The sequence below is a fragment of the Toxotes jaculatrix genome, chromosome 1 (genome assembly GCF_017976425.1).
Source record: "Toxotes jaculatrix isolate fToxJac2 chromosome 1, fToxJac2.pri, whole genome shotgun sequence".
Lineage (NCBI taxonomy): Eukaryota > Metazoa > Chordata > Actinopteri > Toxotidae > Toxotes > Toxotes jaculatrix.
The window spans coordinates 2,334,260-2,354,604 of record NC_054394.1 but is presented as its reverse complement, the minus strand read 5'-3'; the positions used below and the strand labels follow the sequence as shown (position 1 = coordinate 2,354,604).

At 42.4% G+C, this 20,345-nt stretch overlaps 1 protein-coding gene and 1 non-coding gene across 3 annotated transcripts in view; one reads left to right on the top strand and one right to left on the bottom strand.

Annotated features, from left to right (window-relative positions):
• Positions 1-2,707, top strand: part of arnt2 (aryl-hydrocarbon receptor nuclear translocator 2) — a 51,340-nt gene extending 48,633 nt beyond the window's left edge. For both annotated transcript variants that reach the window (XM_041035350.1, XM_041035342.1), the window contains one exon: positions 10-2,707. In XM_041035350.1, coding sequence (XP_040891284.1) covers positions 10-108 — 99 coding nt within the window. In that variant the 3' untranslated portion in view covers positions 109-2,707. The remainder of the gene's footprint in view (positions 1-9) is intronic.
• A 17,001-nt stretch (positions 2,708-19,708) lies between these two features.
• Positions 19,709-19,779, bottom strand: trnag-gcc. Its single transcript has one exon. It is a non-coding gene; the product is annotated as a tRNA-Gly (tRNA).
• Positions 19,780-20,345: the final 566 nt, after the last annotated feature.

Genomic DNA, 20,345 nt, shown 5'->3' with positions numbered 1-20,345 from the left:
TCTCTGCAGGACATGTTACCCATGGCTGGAGATCCCACCCAGGGAACAGCCAACTACAACATAGAGGACTTTGCTGACCTCGGCATGTTCCCGCCCTTCTCTGAGTAATACAGTGCTCTCTCCATGTCTGTCCCTCTCAGACCTGGACTGATGTTTGCATTCATCTCTCATGTTCTGTCTCATCTTTCTGCATTACTGGTCAAACGTTTTAGAACACCCCCATTTATCCAGTTTTTACTGACATTTCAGCCGCTCAGTCCAGTGAATCACCTTAAATGGTACAAAGGTCAGCAGTAATCTGCCCGAGGTATAAAAACAACAAAAAGTTTAGGTCAACAAAAGTGAAAAACTGTAAATTTCATAGAAACAGGTCTTTTTCAGGGAGCTTCATCCTACAGAGAGACAATGACCCAAAACATTAGAAGAACAGAACCAGACGGAGGCGTCACATGATGAAGAGCAGCACAGTCTGAGCTGGTTTGGGATGAACTGGACAGAAGGTGGAAGAAAAAGTGCAGAAACTTCTGCAGCAGTGTTAGAACAAACGTCATGAGTGTGTTTGGTCGATGAATGAATCAAAAGGTTTGGGTTAAATTCAGCTGAAGATGATTCCATGATTCTTTTTATCGCTCTTTTTTATTTATTTGTTCTGTGCTTTAGTTCCAGAAACACTGAGACGTCACTTTGTAAATGTCAGTAAGAGCTGGTAAAATGGGAGGTGTTGTAAAAGTTTACCGTAGCAGTGTAGCTCGCTGGATCACCAACACAAGGCTTGAGGTGCGGCACGGTGAATGTCTGGGTGCACTTGTTCATTCGCACACATACAAACACACACACACACACACACAGTCCACAAATGTTTGGGCTCCAGGGGCCTTCAAGTCTGTATCTGTGAAAGTACACATACCTCATCGCTGTAAAGAGGAGCACTGCTGTCGGATGGAGGGAACATCAGTCAGCCTGTACCTGCTCACTGACACGGTTCAGCTCTCTGCAGTCAGCGTCAGCAGGACCGGAGGAAGTCGGTCAGCAGGTTACATTTGTCCCCACTGATAAGATTTTACATTTCCCCTCTTCCCTTTGTCCACATGACATCGTTTTTGTCAGCTGTTCCCACAGACAACCACAACATGACTGTTCCAGCTATGTACAGAGCCACATGTCTGCATCCACATCTGTTATGGAGTGTATCAGCGTTTATTTCCAAGGTGGAATAATTACATGTGAAGCTCTGTCATGCAGTAATACACAGGGTGATTCTATCATTCATTCATTGACATGGCTCCTGAGCAGCTGCATAGCATCGCGTTTTAATGCTGTGCAGAAAAATGAAAGCTTGTGTCTGTACAGCTGAAACATTCTGCAGGAACTCTGTGTTTATTGACCCAACAGCACATGTGTTATTAGATGATTTAACATCTCAGTCTTGGGGATGGTGCTGATGTGGAGCTGTGAATAGTCTAAGTAACACCGTGATAATTCATCTGTGGAGGAATTCAGGTCTGTGCTGCTCCCAGTTTCTGAGAGTTCTTACTCCACTGGGATTATGACTGAGGAGAAGCTGTAAAACACATGACTGACTCTGCTGCGGTGTGAGCACACAGGTTAATACATGGTCACCATCAGTGAGTAGGCTGTCACAGCTCACACGCGTTATTATGGGATGTTATCGTGCCAAATGAAGAGCCATGAACCAGCCTGCTTTATGTTCAGCTGAAGTCTCGGTGCAGCAGCACCAATAGGATCTATAGGCTAGCAGGTGAGCAGTCACCTCCTCTGTTAATGCCTGCAGTGACTGTAGAGACAGTCCACAACACCATTGTTGTACACGCCAAGACGTCCCAACACAACCTGTGTCCACAGACACACAGAGGGATTTAAGATGTGTTGAAGATGTTCCCCTCCATCTGCCCGGTGCGGCCTCTCCTCTCTGCCATCACTGATTCTGCCAAACAGCAGCAGGAGAGGAGACACTTCTCACCTCCACCTGCTGCTGTCCTCACTCTCTCCATCAACCTTATTGTGTAAACTTATGTGTAGTGACGTCCACAACTTTAGACAAAAACCCGTGACGCGAGTACAGAAGGATTCTGTGTATAAATGAAACAAAAGTTTAAAAAAAAAAAAAAGAAAAGGAAAAAAAAAAGACTCATTGCAGACAGTTGCTAAGCTAAGGCTTAAAGTGCACTTCATGAAGCTAACTGCTAATCTCACCAGCCTGCTTTAAAAGGGAAAAACCGCCATACCGTCCAAGCAAAGCGCAGTATTTACTAGTGTATTTGGTGTTCTTCAGCTCTCGCTACCTGACTTAATTACTTTATAATCTTTTCAACTATTAAGAGACTGAATAATACTTTATAGTAGGGGAGCTTTTACATGATAGATTGTATAATGTCTCTGACAGGCGGATGGGAGAACCTTGAACAGACATCGAGTCCTTTTGCTAAAGATCTCAAATTGATGTTTTTTTGTAAATAATGTGATTTTTATGTCGACTCGTGTTACTTTCACACAGTACATGTTTTTTGTGTAGGTTTTAATGATATTGTGTGCAATGTGAGTACGTATTTAACTATTGGTATTTAGTTAGTCTGTTAATTGTACATTGAGTTCTAGACCTGTACAAAATTGTGTAAATGTGACCCATTATTTTTGTGTAACAAATTGTGCTTGTGACAATAAATTCTTATTGGTTACGTGGCTTCCATTCAAAGTTTGAGTCTCCCATTGTTAAAAACACAAAGTTGTCTCTGCCATGACCATACTTTGGTCTCAAGTGTCTCTTGTGTGTCTGCGTGTGTGTGTGAGAGGCTTTATTTATGAATATCAGATCAGTCACTGATCCTCATTATTAGAAGTTTTTGGTCGTTAGCTTGTGAAAAGTCCCTCTGGTTGAAGTTTATGATAGTTGCTTTGACTTTGTTTACTTTTTGTTTACTTTTTTAGAAACAAACCAGGAGATGTAAACTCATATGGAACAGCAGGTCACTTACTCACAGGACCGGTTCAGTGACGTCTTTCTGCATCATCAGTGCTTGCAGTGAAGTCATGCTCTGGTGACAGACAGCTGAGCCACGCAGCTCTTAACTGAACCTGTTCACGAGGAAATTCAAGAAGAAACCGGACACAGACGCACCTTCTACTGTAATATCACCACGTTTCATTCACTTCTTAATGAGGAAGACGTGATAAACTGCTGAGGACAGCACACGGCTGTTTGAACTGAGATGCTGTCAGATTCCTCGTGAGGACAGTCTCAGACAGACGACCCTACGGAGCCAGTCACTGAGCCAAAGCACGGCCCTGTCCTTCTGCACTGACAGGAAGTTCTGTGTTTGGGTGGAAAAACAATGAGCTACAGTCAGAGTGAAACCTTCTGTCTATTCAAAACTCTGAGCTGTCCTTTAGAAAGAATGTCAAGACAAGTTTGACAATATTTGTTTTGTTTAGGAGGTTTCCATCAGTCACGGGCTGCGACCAGCTCTCCCTCACAGCTGCTGTTAATTTCAACCAGAGTCTAACTCTGAACACGTCTGTCAGCAGGATGCGTGTGTGTTAGTGCTGCTGAAGCTCTCAGCAGGATTATTACATGTAAACATATGAACATAAGTAGCAACGAGTTTGGACGTGCATGCATGGACACAGATACACTGGAAGGCCCACAGTGAGTGTGTATATGTGTGCACAGGTACTCTGTCTGTGGTGCTGCCTCCTGCACAGTGGATGCTGGGAAAAACAACCTCTGATCAACACTGAGTAATCACAAGTGTTTTTACTGCCACTCAGGTCAAACCACTTACTATCACACCATCAGCTGCATGTGATGCTGAGCAGGCCTATAGACAAATAGCATCAAATATCAAATATCCATAGTCCATAATTTTAGCTGAACGCTACAGTCTGGAAATAACAGGGTAATGAGGGGTAATATCTGGGTAGCAGCGCTGCAGTTCTAGTGTTCATGACAGCACAGTGTCTCACGTTGGACCTGTGAACAGATCCTGGACCTGATGCACAGGTACGACAGGAAGGAGAAATTTTCCATCTTCATTAGAAGAAGAAATTTGACATTTTTACTTTTGATGAAATAACAGTCCAACAGCAGTTGAGCAGCAGTGCTCCACTTCCCTCTCAAGATGAAAGAATCAGGCCTGTTCCTTTTCACATCCACCTTCACTGGTTGTGCGTTGTCAGAAGTGAGCTCTGTTGCACCTGCAACCAGACCGAGCTCTGAACTGTAGGGCTGTGGTCTGGTTGGTTCTGTGCTATACAAATACTACAAGTGTGCACGACAGTGAAAATGCTGGGATAAGTGTTTTGTGGAAAATACAATTGTTGTCTTAAAATATATATGAAACTGCTCTATCTGAGCAGAGACTGGATGTTGGTTAATAACTTTGGTTTTCAGCTAAACAGAATCAGTGAGTTTCTGAAGTCATTGCTTGGATACTTCAAAAGTCCTGTAGCATTTCATCTTCCCACTCAGCCTATATCAGCTCCACATGTGCCATGAAAACTTCTTTTAAAGCCTGTCAAGTACTAGAGGAATGCCAAAGCTCAGATCTGTTTTTGCTCATAAACATAAACTGGCAGCTCTTGGCATCTCTCCTGCTTGGCACTTTAACACCTTTCTTCGGTCTCTGCTCTTGAACAAACTGGTAGGTGATTTGAAAAGAAATAGTTTCCCACATTCCTTCCTGACATGACATGCACTCCGATTAGCCTCTTAAATTCCCCTCTGACATTTGCTAAGCTCTGCAGCATTTGTGATGGACTGGAAGGGAAAGGAGAGAGGAACATTTCATTCTCAGGATGTCTTCATTCTGCATCTACACGCTGCTTTCGTCTGGCTCCGCTCCACATCTCCTGACTGATTGTCATTAGGTGATAACTGCAGAGATGGTGCTTATTTGAAAAAGTCCCAACTCGAGTGTTGTAAATAGTACTCGAATGGCATCTGGTCTCTTTACAGAGCTGCGCCTCGGGCCCTGAAACCATCACCGAGACACTCTGCTGGGCTGTGTGTGTCGGAGTGTGTGTGTGTGTGCGATAGAGTTCGATTTGCATAAGCCACTGAGATGTTATGCAGCGTGTGTATATGTGTGTGTATTGTGGTTGGCGGAGCATAGCTGCATGCTTGTCTGCAGTCAGTGTGTCTCCGTGCTGACAGGTCTATCTTAAATCATGCTGCTGTGAATCTCCTCCAAACACACTGACAGCAGCATTCAAACCACAGAGAGAGAGAGAAAAACAACCCCGTGTGCCCATCAACACCGCTGCCTGTTCACCTGCTGCTACACACTCATGCAGCTTTATTATTTTCCACCCTGCTCCGTCCTCCATTCACATGCCCATCATGTTTGGGCAGTGCTTTCGTGTTCACAGTGTGCATATGGGACAGGATATGAAAGGTGAGTGTAATCTGTCTGACCGCAGGGCCTCTGGAGACCAGGAGCTTTGAAGAAATGAAATGGTGCCACAGACCAGTACAGTGTGCAGGTCCCCCTGAGACCACTGCAGACTGAGGTGCACAACAAATTCAGTCCAGAGCAATAACACACAGCCCTGCTCTGCTTATTGGCTCACAGAACTCAGTTATTTATTTCATTATTTATTTTTGGAGTCAATTACACACATTTTCTAAAACTGACTTCACCTAATCCCACATCCATAATGCAATCTCTACTGTAACAATACTACTACTGATAATATTAATAATAATAATAACAACAACAACAACAACAACAACAATAATAATAATAATAAGCTGTATTAATAAGGAGCTTTTCAAAAATAGAGTTACACAGTGCACAGTTACATGGGAAAATCCTGATAAAACAATTCTACACAATAAAAAAGTAAATAGAATAAGGACATTGGCTGATGCAGGTTACTTTAATAATTGTATTTTAATGAGACATAGAGCTGGGTATAATCCAAAGATCAAAGATAAAGGATATTATTTTTACAGATAATATGTCCCAGTGGAAGCATGTAAATAGAGAACAACAAGGGACCAAGGATGGAACCTTGGGGAACACCACAGGTCAGAGGGGCCAGTGAAGAGAAGGCATCACCACCAATTACTGAGAAAGCTCTGTTACACAAGTAGATCCAACAAATTTGTATGATTAGCTTTGTCAAAAGCTGTGTTCACCTCCAGCACCAGCTGTAAGTTACAGATCACTGGTTAATTAAATGAAGACTCTCTGTTCTGTGAGGGAAAAGGAACTCAAAACCTGAGCGAACTTTATCAAATATATGATTAGTATTCATAAAAGGTATCAGTCTTTGAGGAAACCACTTTTTCTCATTTATTGCTAAATACCATGATTTAAACACCAGTCTGTTTTCCTTTTTTCTTTTTAGATTGAGAGGTTCAATTCTTCTTTTCTGAAGAAGATGATGGTGACCACCCTTACTACACTGATCAGAGCCTTTTATGTCGTGGCAATTTTTCTTGAGTCTTTTGAAAACCTTCACCTTTATGTGATCGCCTCTTAACTTCCTGTCAGTGATGATGATTTTCCAAAGAAGGAGAGGTTCATGGTCAGATGAGAAGATGAAGTTATGTGGGTAAATATGACGAGAGGTTCTCTACATTTCAGGTTAGTGAGGAGCAATTTAGTCGAGTTGTTGTGATATTTGTCCTTCTTGCAGACCATTGTGTTATTACTTTTTTTAAATTTCATCCAATGAGAGTTCACCACCGCCAAGGATGTTCATCTGGAAATTCAAGTAATCTTTGGAGAAGCTGTTCATTTTGTAACAGGCTCTCAGCCTTGATCAGTCAGGTCAAGCTACAAGAACAAGACTGATCTCCTGTGAGTGAATGGCTCAAATACTACATTAGGAAAACGGGCAAGAAATGGACCAATATATATCAGATCACCTTTACACAGAGGAGGCAAGAGGTACATTCATCTGCTCAAGGGCAAGATGGACTGAAGGTGTAGAAAAAAATAAATAGGCCAAAAAATGTCTGATATTCAGTGTAATGGTCTCTGTATTACATGCCGTTTGTATTTGGCTGTAGCATCGTTTCCACCACTGTCGTTTGAGTTCTATCCTCCATTCATGTTTATTTGTTCCCTGTCTTGTTTTGTGTAATGTGATACTTTATATTCAGCCTCTTCCTGTTTACATGTGGCCGTAGTACGGTGGCCTCGTAGGACATGCTCCACTGGTTCGGTCCAGCAGATGGTGACAATGCAACAAAAAAGAAGCGGTCAAGTAAAAATGGCTGGTAGACACAGCAGGAGCAACTTTTTAAATGCACTGTTGCTTAATTGTTGTGCAGATTTAATTATTGAACAGAAAAACTGAAGGTGACCACAAGACAAAATTTACAATGTTTATGAAAAATCAGAAAGAATGCACATTAATGATTGATGTTGATTTTAAATGTTCAAATTTAAATAAACCTGTTGTGGTTGTCTCCTGTCCTTCTTTTAAGATGGTGTCAGATTCAGTCTCTTCTCCAGGATCCTTTACAGAAGAGGTCTTATTATCTTCTAATCAAGAGACCGGTCTTCCACCCCTGATCCGGCTCCACTGGCTGATGAAGACAATGAGACACACTTGAAATTTGGGGAAACGCCAGTAAGTGGACCTTGAGTCAATTTTGAGACATATATTTTCCCAAAGGTCAAGAATGAATTATGTCAATACCCAAATACAGATATTGATTTTCCACTGGCAACTAAAAAATCTTGATTCCAGTTGTCTCGCAGGTGTTTAGACACACAGTATCACCAGACACCTCTGACATTGGTGTTTGCTGTTTTAATGCTACCTGTACTGTTACTTTACCATATTCAAAAAAAACCCAAATGCTTAAACACACCTTTCTTTCTAGCTGACTTCACTGATGGACCGTTTTTCTCTCCAGTGTGTCTGACAAAGCCACTGGCTGGTTATAGCTTGTACAGAATGAAGTAGCATGTTTGCATGAGGCCACATCAGCCCCGTTTTAAGTCGGCCACCTGTCTGTCACAGAGTTCATTTAAAGATTCTTTCATTATCCTTTAAATCCTTGAATGGACTTGCTCCATCTTATCTATCTGACGTGGTTATAAGATTATATGTCTGCAGACACAGAGAGGCTGCTATTAATTATATATTAACCAAAGTTAATTAGTATAACTATGGAAGAGTCTTCCTAACTAATTAATCTGTAGACATCTTTTAAACATTGCCTTCTCATAGTGTTTTTTCTGATTCTTTTATCTTCTATCTGTCTCTTTTAAAACATCTTTATCATCTTATTTAATTAGTGTTTGATCTTATTTTACTGCTTTTATCCTCATTTTAGTGTAAATGTTACAACTGTTTGCTCTTTTTTTTTTTTTTACTCTGTGTGTTGTACTTGTGAATGAATTATACCATAGAAATAAAGTTTTTGTTTCATCCTGGAAGTGTGGAAGGGGTTGGGGGCTCTGGTTAGTCCAAAGGCCTCACAGTTCTCAGTGTTTTCTACCTTCAGCTGTAATGAGTTCTTCAGTCAAAACTGTGGTTGAAAAGCCTGTGAGCCCTCTGTGACGGTACATGCAGGGTTTGACAGATCTTGGCTGACTGACTGACTGATGGCAATTATGCTATTACAGGGAGCAGCTAATGTGGTGCAGCAGCCGTCAGCCTGTAGACTGAAGCCATCATAAAACAGCATCAGTTCCTTGTTTCCTTCTCAGTCCCCCAGAGCTTTAAGAGCTAATTGGCTGTGATTAACAGGTTCCCCCTCAGAGGACTGATGGTTTCTGAGGAGAAAAGCAACAAAGCCTTACCTGGCTCACTTTAAAGCTCTGGGATTCTTTTGTTCAGCTAATGATTCCTCAGGCCCCCCGGTTCCAGCCAGTGTTACTGACCCCCATCATCAGCTTCATCATGGCGTGGCTCTCTGAACCAAGAACGATGAGACTGGGGTAAGAAAGTTGCTCCTGTCTGGCTTTTGACACCAAGTAAAACTGATCACTGTCACATGTGGCAGCAGACAAATCTGATCAAGTCATGGTTCTGGCTCATCAGTCTCCATGGATGATGCACCCCCTTAGAGCTGGAGGCTTGAGTGGACCTGCCATGTGGGTTGGTACTTCAACCATATCATGTTGATTTGTGTGTGTCCTGGTTCTGCCCTGGCCAATCAGAGAGCCTGGCACCAGGTGTTTGAGCTAGGCAACAACCAAAGGGAGCCCAGTCCCCACTCTGCCCCTCTGTTTAAACCCTGTCCACCCAGGCTCCAGGTGGTTCCTGAGTGTTTCTGAGCTTTGGAACATATTGTTCCACTTTTCAGACATGAAAGCGCAAAACATTTCATGGTCATCAAACTGGTGTTTGCTGAGTGCTGAGTGAGTGATTGTAGTTTGGAATTCAGTGGTGTGTTTACTGTGTTGAGCTTTACAGTGTATTAAAAGGAAAAAAAAAACTTAAAAAGCAGATTAGCAGAGATTCAGGAAATATCTTTTGTATATTGGTGCTATGTGTTTGGAGACTATGTGTTCACCCCTAACTTTAAACTGGATTTAGAGATTCATGGTCAGGTGTTTACACAAGGCCACAAAGTCAGCACTAGTTGAGGCTGAAGCTGGATTCATATTTCTGCCTTAACAGGCAGCTACTCATGTTCACTCTGATGTTCATTTCCTCGAATACGCAACCAAATGTCAGGGCCAATCAGCTGCTACAGAGACCACACAGTTTGATTTTTCTGCACAAAATATCACAGCGTTCAATGTCCACACTGAAATAAAGTCCCCACTCTTCACACTTCATCTTCGGCTCACTCTTCTCTGACCAGGACAGAACATGTTGTCTGATGGAGCTGATGGACTTTCAGTATAATTAGAACTCAGTTAGCTGTTACAGTACAAAAAAAATGATCCCATTTGCTAAACAGCTACTCTGCTTAATAAGCTGATTAAAGCTAATGATGCTCATCTTGTTGTCATATTGACTCATAGAGTTCTGGCCTGTGTCAACATATGTCTTGAATGTTAACATCAGGGCTTTCTGCCTCAGAGTACAGCACTATGGTTTCATACTCACTTCATAAAGGCACTTGACAGCTCCTTCCAAACAGCCCACATATTTCCTTTAAATGAATGGTCTCGGTTTTTCCCTCCTTCGGTGAAGGACTGTAAAAGGCCACTTCATTTCCACTACATATTCTCTCAGAACATTTATTTCTTACAGCAGGTGGGTCTGAGAACCTTCTCCCAGCTCTCCAGAGGGGGTTTACAATCAGCTTGTTCTGTTTGAAAATGAAATCTGAGCTCACATGTAATAAATGACAAGGATATGAATGCGTGGCTGGAGGTGGACGAGCACAGGTTTTGAAAACCTACATCGATGCTTTAGGATTTACAGTATACATATGGACACATGGCAGTATTGTATTAAGATTGGCATCAGCCACCCTGCTCATGAGCAGAAATAAAGAAAGACATTTCTTTTTTAGTCCTCGTGCTCTTAAATGTTTTCTTAAATGAACTATTTATTAAAGGGTTTCTTTTGTTTCTTAGTTCATGTTCCCGTTAATGATGCTGAGAGCTGTAATATCTCTGTAATGTTTGACGCATTTCAGGATTCACTCTTTTAGAAACTGTGTTTTCATGCTGTTGAATCCTGCTTTGTTAAAGTTTAATAAATGAATCTGAGCTTGAATCTTCCTCCAGTTCCTTCTGGGGGATCCTGAGGTGTTTCCAGGCCAGATGGGATATGTAATCCTTCCTCAGTGTTCTGGGGCAGTCCTGGAATCTTGTCCTAGTTGGATGTTCCTGGACCTCCTCCAAAGGGAGGTGTCCAGAAGGCTTCCTGATCGTGGCTAAACAGCTTTGACTGGTTCCCTTTAACATAAAGGAGGTCGCTCTCCAAATCCAGTGGGTGAAGACTGGTTCAGGTTCAGCTGCCTCTTCACCGCAAAATTCCAGCACAGCGCCTGCATTACTGCTGAGACTGCACCCTTCTGCCTTCATGTCCCATGTTTCATACTCTTATGGTCTTCACTTGAGAGTATGGCCTCAGACTTGGACTTTGTCTACAGTACAAAGCCTGAATTTTCAAATGCTTGTTCTGTGTGAAAACGCCGTGTGTCCACATTGGTGTTTTTACTTAAGACCTCTGACCACAGTGAAACCTGAAACAGAAAAAAAACATCAATGTCTCTTCTACAAATCAATGTAAATACAGGTTAATGATGAAAGTGTAATGTAAAACGAGTCATCACAGAGAAAGTTAGAAATGACAGTGTTGTCTTTCCTGTCACACAGGTACAGTAACCCCACCCTAATCTCTGTGATCACCATCACTGTTTTAACACAACAATCAGCAGGATTTTAAAAAAGTACTGAACTGATTTGCACCAAACTTGGTGGAGGGACGGGGACATGGTCCAGGGAAGAAGACATTACACTTTGGTGGTGGTCCAGGAATTTCTTTTTCATCACTTTCCTTAACACTGCGAGACAGGTCGTGTTTTGCCTTGGTGAAGGCACGTGATTCACTGAGTGGCATTCTAGTGTTATAATTGTGACAATGACAAAATCAAGATAAATTCATTATATTAACAACAGCTGTGTATGTGGCTCTGCTGACATTTGAAAAGAGAGAGTGCTGGGAGCTGACAGTCTCTCCCTCATCCTTAGTGTTTCTTGTTTGTCCCCCGTTTGTCTGTTTTCTTGTCTGTGTGTGTCCAGGCCTGGGCGGAGTCGACCTACTTTCAGTTTCCCTCCAGAACTCACCGGCTCACCTGTCTCCAATCACCTCATCAGCGACACCCTCAGCCTGCACTTAATGAACACTGGTTCTTCACTCCACTCTTCACCAGATCGTCTGTTCACATTGGTGGTAACATGTGGTCGACTCTTCGTGTTCACCTGTACCTGTGCCATCTCACCTCTCACAGTGCCGTCTCCGTCCTCATTAGACTCCTGTGGTCTCCTGGCTCACCTCTTTCTCTCCTCCACCTCACCTGGACGCACAGCTCAAACTGCTCAAGCCTGTCCACAGTCTCACCCTGCCTGCTCCAACTCTAAGAACTCTAAGAGCATTTTTCTATTTGGCAAATAAACTGCTGTCGACCTTATTCCACCTCTCGCTGTGTTGGAGTTCTGTATTTGGGTCTTTAAATCTGCCAAAAGTCATAACAGAGAGAAGGTTTGAAGCAACAAAAAGTTCCTGCTATCTGTCAAACAGCTCCGACCCTCACTGGGCAGCTTAGGTCATTGTTTTGCTGAAGCTCCTTTTTCTCCGTAACTGAAACAATAAGCTGGTGTTAAGATTTATATACTCTGGAAACTCCAGAAGCTCCGTTTTGGGAAGAGGGCTGAAACAGTGTGTGTGTGTGTGTGTCAACAACTAACTGTAACTGTATGAGGATTCCTCTGCCTGACTATCTAGCTGAAGAGAAACTATACAGCAGACACAGCACTGTTGTGATGTCTACAATATAATTTCTTTAAACCACTCGCACAATTGTGAGGAATAATTCAATGACAGCGTATGGTCTGAATGGCTAATTCAGTCCCTACACATTTATGATGCATATCCTAATTTTCTTTTTTATCTGTATTCTTTTTAATGTTTTTATTAACACTGTGCACTGTGTTACCAGACAGTCTGTGAAACTTAGTGTTCAGTGTTTTTCTTTTGTTTTTCCTTTACAAGCTGTCTGTGGAAGCATCTCTCAAGATATCACATGCCAATGCGTGACACTGAGAGATGTTTCCAATATTCTGTCCCATGTTTGTAAATGAACACAGACAAAATATTAGAAAAACATTAGAAACACTTTGAGTGTAATGCAGAGCATGTGCACATCGAAGTCCTGTTTACGTGGGCTCACAGGAATTCAGTGCTGTCAGGCTGATGGTACCACAGTGGTAGTATCCACATCTTTTACTGACCACTGCTGCATCAGTGCTGCTATTAACAACAACTGCTCCACAAAACATCTCTCTCTGAAATCTGGTGGAACAGAGGTAGAAGAAATGATCAAACCACTGAAACAGTGAAATAAAGTATGGAAGTTCATCGTAGGCCATGTGTGGTGAAATCATCTCAGCTCAAGGTCCACTTACTAACACCAGCCACATCACGTGGCCTTCATCAGCAAATGGAGCTGGCTCAGGTGTCATCACATGACTGAAGTGTGTGACAGGTCACATCCCAACAACAAGTGGTCACATGTGGAGAAATCACAGGAAACCCACTCCCTGGTTTATCAATCTGAACTCATTGTGAAGTGAGAAGTCTTGTTGGTAAATGTCCTGTTTCTCCTGGGGTTAGCCTGGGGTTTAACTGCACTGTTGCACGTAGCCTTTGAGGGCTCATCTCTGAGGATGCCACTATCTGACTCACACTTATATTACGTTAAGCCACATTTTATTATTTCAAAACAAGATGGCAGCTCTAGATTGTTTCAGGACTGTATCTACCTAAAATCTTTGTTATATCTGAGATCACTAAACCTCTGATGTTGAGCTGTGATGAATCAGGGTTTTGATGGTTCTGGTAAAAAGCTTTAGTCATGTGACTATTTTCACTAACCGGGTGACACTGACACATCTATTCAACACAAGCTGATAATGTAATGTACATGAAAATTGACCTTATTAACTCTTAGTAGCTTAATATGTAACTTGGAAAATGAAAATGTTTTTTCTTGGTCACTGTTGTTACTCTCTACTCCTGCCTCAAAGTCCTGTTACACACCAAGGAATGAAATTACTCCTAAAGATAAAATAACAATGACAAGAAACATAAACATTTGAAAATTAAAAAATGATAATGATAATAAATATTGAAACATTAACCTGCAATAACTGGATTCATGCTGCAAACATCTGCCTGCAGCTGCTGGAGGACAGGTTACTAAAGGATACTAAAAACCTCTGTAGTGCTGAGGAGAACAGCACAGTCTGTGTGATACTGTAATTCTCTCAGGGTTCATCACTGTGGCTACTGATTGATCAAACCTCCAAATGCTTTAAACCCACCGTGGTTTGAATCTATATGGATGGAGTGGAGGTGAGGAGGGATGAAAAAAAGACAGCAGGCCGTGAACTCATATGCACCCACCAACACACAAACACACACACATTTTAAATACTTTATTTGAGCTGGTCGATTACATTCACAATTCACAGCTCTCAGGTATGCACAGAGGTCTCAGATACACTCAAGGGAAAAGGAAAACCCAGCCTGCATCACACAGCCAGGCTCCCTGTTACAGAGGTGGAACAAACTTTCACCTGCCAATCATAACCTGCTCACAGTCGCAGTGTGTGGACATGTCCACACACCTGTCTGTATGTACGTCCTGCCTCGTCACCAGGTTGATTGCTGCTTGATGAGTTTATTTGAGAAAAGCTTCATCCGTGTGCAGGTCAAAACACTTTTCTTCAGCCTTCATCCAGGAAAACAAGATCAGGGGTGCTGAAGATGTTACAGAATAGGTTATGACTCACACACAACCACACACACACACACACACACACACACACAGACTAGATCCAACCCTTCTCTAGTCAGTCCTAGTCAGTGTGTGATGCTGAGGAGAGATTGAGTTGCTCGTCTTCCAGGCAACAGTGAGTCAAGACGATTTGTCTTCCCCCTGCTGTTGATCTAACCCACTCTGATGACGAGGAGACATTGTTATTGGTGTGTGTGATTGTTGTGAACAAAAACAGCCGGTGATCCTTGCTCTATTGTGAACATAATCCGCTGGGTGCTGAGCTGCCGTTTATGTAAAGCTCCTTTTATTGCAGCGTCTGGCTAACTTTGCTTTTATCTTATTATGCTAATACAGGAAGGCTGGGGTTATAGCAATAAAAGCTGATTTAGTCTCACAGTGTTGTGGACTGAATGATGAGGAAACAGTCGTCAGGTTGAGAGAGGACTGTCTGAATGTGGAGCCGGGAGACAGCAGGGTTTTCCTGTCGCACAGGTGCTGACACGGTAAACAGCCCTGAACCTCCTTAAAGAACCATGCCAATGTGTTTTCATATTTCATGTAGATACATTAATGCTAAAGCATATACCACAGGTGTTTAGACTTTAGAATGTACATTCTCGTATTGCATTCAGTCATTCATTTCTCTTGAAAAAAAAAACAACAAGCAACAGAAATGGTTCATTCACTCATTCATAGTTCAACATTTTGGGAGATGCTGTTATTGAAGTTACAGTTCATGTTGCAGTGAACTTTTTCTGTGTTAAACCAAGACCACGATCTTTTTCTGAATCTGAACCATGTGCTGCAAGCACTTTAACATGATGAAAGTTATGGCCTCAACATAAACTGACTCAAATGGGACCTTAATGTGTCAAATGCCTCCATAAAGTTGCTAAAAAATAAACAATATTTATTACAACATAAGCAAAACAATACATGAATCAGATGAAGATGAGGTGGAGGCCTCAGCCAAAATCCAAAATAATGAAGGGGAAGGTCATGGATCAGCTCCACAATGGGCCCTAGAACACAGATCTCCCCCTCTGGCCTACATAAACAGTGCAAAACTAATCTAATAGAAATGAAAAATTACAGTTTAGCGCAGGCACATAAATATAGGAGGAGGAAACGCAGCAGAGGCTCGCATAACATCACGGTGTCTGGCTGGTTGTTTCCCTCTGTTTCCAGTATTTATGCTTATGCTAGTCACAGCTAATGTGGACTGGAGCTGCTGGGCTCAAGCAGAGATGAGGAGTCTGGCAAGCTCACATCTGTCTAACCCACCTCTGTTACTTTTCATTTTCAAACTTGTAGTCATTAGTCTTACTATGTGTGGAACTTGCATGGTGCTGTGTTATATTTCCTCCTGCCTTTCTCTCTCTCTCTCTCTCTCTCTCTCTCTCTCTCTCTCTCTCTCTCTCTCTCTCTGTCTCTCTCTCTCTCTCTTACTGTCTCTAAGTGCTTGTTCATGGGGGGGGGGGGGGGGGGGGGGGGGTGTTGAGTCTCTGGTCTGGACCTGATTTATTTGAAAAGTGCTCAGAAATGGCTTCTGTTATGATTTGGTTCTACATAAATAAAATGTACTTGACTTGACTGGTCGTCTGATGCTGATGCTGACTCACTTCACATCACTTGAGGACATCTATCAGTCTCGGCTCAGCTGACCCACACCAGGCTTTATGGAAGTTTTCTTTTTTTTTTTTTGTCTGAGCGTGCAGCAGTACTCCTCAAGGCCTGTAAACAGACTTTGATGTAAAATTGGTGTAGTTCCCCTTTAATGCTACACTGCTGTGGAACAGCATTCCTCCGCTGTGATGCTTTTAAAGGTCCTCCTGTTTGCCACATTAATCATTTTAAAGTGTTTGAGCGCGCACTGAACAAGTGCACAGAGAAGCTGCAGGTTGTGTTGTTGGGGAGAGGCTGTGTGATTTGATCTGGATTTCTGTCAATCTCAGAATTTGTTTAGGGTTCAAGAACAGGAAAACAGTCTTTTTTCACTGTTGGCTTGAGAACCAGGTCTCGTCCTGTTGCCTCGGTTTACCATGACACCACAACCTCAGTACAGTATTTCAGAATCCTGTAAAATACAGTGTGCTCGCTGTGGTTCGGCTACGTGTGGTAACTGGACAAGAATCTGCTCCAGCGTCCCCCTCTAACCTTTCACATGACCGTTCATTCTTCCTACACATATACATACTTTCTCTCATGCACATACATTATTCATGATAGTGCATAAAGACGTTCTCTTCTCCCTCTCACACACACATACACACACATAAATACATTGTATATGTAAAAAAAAGTGTGTGTGTGTGACAGTGAAGGTGCAGACTGAAATTAAAGACAAATTGAAGTCTGATGACTTTTCTTGGCTTCCCTGTCAGAGTCGCTGGACTCAGGGACTGACGTCTAAGAAACACTGTGACTGTAACCAAATCCTTCAGCTGTGATATGGTCACTCAGGACTGCTGAGACTTCACCTCCAGAACGGAGAAGGGTTTGAAAGAGGGAAGTAAATATATTCTGCTGATGTTCAGTATATTCAGCTCGCTTTGATTCTGAAAGGCTTGTTTGAATTGCAGATTAAATCTCCCGAGTCACAACTACCACTGCTCAGTCGGTGAATGAGGAACCGGGAATTCAGATGCCGCCATGTGAAAATATTGTGTTTGATTGTTAGATCAAGTACGTGGCTCCAAAATGACTGTCGGGGCAGATATTTGATATGGTGATATGTTTCCCTTGATTTCAACCTTCATTTCATCAGACAGGCTCAGTGAAGATCATGATCTGTGGCTGAGGACAGAGCTGAGACAAAGCAAACACACAGAACTGTGGAGTCTGATTAGAAGAAGCAATAACAAATGTCATGAGCTACATGTTAAATACTTTCACCTGCTATTTCCCAGCCGAGGGACTATTTCTCAGTATTATTTATCAGAGTTGGTTTTCAGCATGTTTTTCCTGCTTTCCTCGCAGCCATTGGTTTGCATTCACTCCAGTCGTACAGTATGTGTCAGAATGGAAAATGATATGTAAAAATATGCCTTTGTTTGCGCTCACTTGGTGTCGGGAATGTAAATTAGTCACAAATGAGAAGCTGAAATAATGTCCCTTTAAAAATCCTCAGCAGTCCATCAGTAACTTTTAAGCTTCTGTAATCAGTATTGTTATATTTTAACAATGATTTTCTGTGTGGGGAGACCTGAGCCGGAGGACAAAGACAGCGTTTGACACATTTCTTTTCTCCAGCACTGTGGACCACAGACAGCAGCAGGAGAGTCATGGTCTGCTGTGAGGAACTGTAACACTGAAAATTAGTGTTAACAACACTTATGTTCTGTGCAGCTGATGAAATAATTACAGTTCACAGCTGTTAGCAAAGTGTGGGGCCACAGTAATGAGGTTACTGAAGAACATACCCCTTTTCTTCAAGCTTCCTGTCCCACAAGAACATCACTGTACCTCACACCTGTTTTAGGAACATACATTAACAGGCTGTATTATAAACCATTCTATGCAATGTTATGCTTCCCTCTCTAATGTCACGGTTAGATTTTCATACTATGACCAGTGTTCACATGTGTTTTGTTGACAGATGTTTTCCCATGATTTTTAAATTTGAGAATAATATTGTTGATAGGAAATGTAATAGAAAGTAAGACAAATGAAAAGAATTGGAATGTCCTCATGTCCTCAGGTCTTCTCAGGTCTCTCGGATATTTTATTATTTAGTGTAGAACAAGAATGTCATTTTTGTGTGTCTAATTTTGCTCTGGTCAGTTTTATTAGAGTATAAATGGGTTATCATAACAGGGTTCATATCATGTTATGTGACACTGAAGGTGATTATAGGCTATCTGTGTATTGTGCAGGCAATCAGAGACAATCAGAGCTAGCTTCATAACAGTAACTGTGTTTGTGCAATCATTAATCACACTAATGACTCTGCACTGCTACAACCCACGGAGTGTGTCAGACTCAGTGAACTGTACAACAGAGAAGCTTCCCTCCGTGGTTCAGACTGGTTTCAAACCACCCACAGATTCACTGACAAAATGAAGCATGTCATCAGTCATGCTGTTCTGAAAGCGAGCTCGGACGCAGGGCTTTGAACGTCTGTGCTTCTGAATAGTGAAACACGCTTTGAAGATCCGGTATCAGACGTGACATCACTACCCACAGGCCTCCAGTCAGTGCCAGCTGAGAGGCAGCTACAGTGACGGCAAAACTCTACAATCTAGTGACTGTAGAGGGCTTTGCTCTGGCCTCCAGCACCGCTGCAAGGAGTCTGTCTCAAAAAGATGCAGAAACACTTGTCCATGTATTTGTTGCTTCCAGTTTGGATTATTGCAAGTCATCATTATCAGGCCGCTCTAACAAGTCTCTGAAGACTCTTTCAGGGAGGCAATGCTTCTACATCCAGAATAAAAATTTAAATCACCCACAGAGCCCTCAATGGTCAGACACCATTGTATCTCATAGTTCCCTATGACGGGCTCACTTGTGGTTCCTAGTCTTCCTGTGGAACCATCTACCAGTTTGGGTTCTGGAGGCAGACTCCCTCTCCATGTGTAAGAGTAAGCTAAAAACTTTCCTGTTTGTTAAATCTTATAGTTAGAGCTGACTCAGACTTTCCTTTCTAGCTATATAGGCCTAGACAGCCGGGGGACTTCCCATGATGCATCAAGCTCCTTTCTCCTCCTCTCATTCTCCCCTCTCTATTCAATGTTCCCATAATATGCATCTCCTCTATCTGGTGGTTTTGTGCTTTCTCCTCTCTCCTCCCGTCACTTTCTGTGGGTACCTCTGGACCTGTGATTCGAACCACCTACTGCCCCCACGATCCTGCTCAACACCCCTCTGCTGCAGATATTATTAGTTGTCTTATCATTAGTCATATTATCATTATTGTTAGTCCTGTTATTATTATTTTAATTCTACACACATCACTCATCTACATCAGGTTCTGCCTGTTAAAAGATTATGGTCTAGACCTGTTCTGCCCTGAGGTAACTTCTGTAATGATTTAGTACTATATAAATGAAACTGACTTATTTGACTTAACTTATCCTCCTCTGCTCTCCAGGGGCTCTCTCTCTCTCTCTCTCTCTCTGTGTGTGTGGGGGGGGGGGCGGGGGTTGGGGTGAAAACGTGTCACGAATTTGCGCGTCATCCTTGCGGAGGGCTCATGCTAATCGATTCCAATTTATCATATGTACTGCCTGAGCAAGGCGAAGGAAAAGAAAAAGGATCATGTGCATTGGCCGGGAATCGAACCCGGGCCTCCCGCGTGGCAGGCGAGAATTCTACCACTGAACCACCAATGCAACTGTACTTTGGAATGGCCTGAGATCGTATGGTCACTGGTTCGATCCCTCGACCAAGCGCAATGAATATGGGTGGTGGAGAAGGAGACGTACCCCTCCCCGCGACCATGACTGTGATGCTCCTGAGCAAGGCACCGATCCCCCCCAGCTCATCTGCCCATGCGTCTCTAGCGCATGCGCATGCTTGTGTGTGTTTCGTTCACTTGGTTTGGGTAAAATGCAGAGAATAAATCATTTCCCCAGTTTGAGGGATCAATAAAATAATAATAATAAAACTTAAACTAAAACTTAAATTTACTTCATCAGTGACAAGTCAATTCTCAAAACATAAACATATACATATACATATACAGTTTCAACAATAACTGAACATTATAAGCTTCATGAACGAGGATTTATTACAGGACTGTTGGATTAGACTGCATTAGTTTTAGTTAGCTGTGCCTAATAAACTGCCAACTGAGTGTGCATGAACTCCCAAACTAGAACCATAGGGATCAACGGGTGATGTCGCCCTTTAAAAGGGCATCTGTACTGAACACATCAGTAAAATGTTCACAGACTGT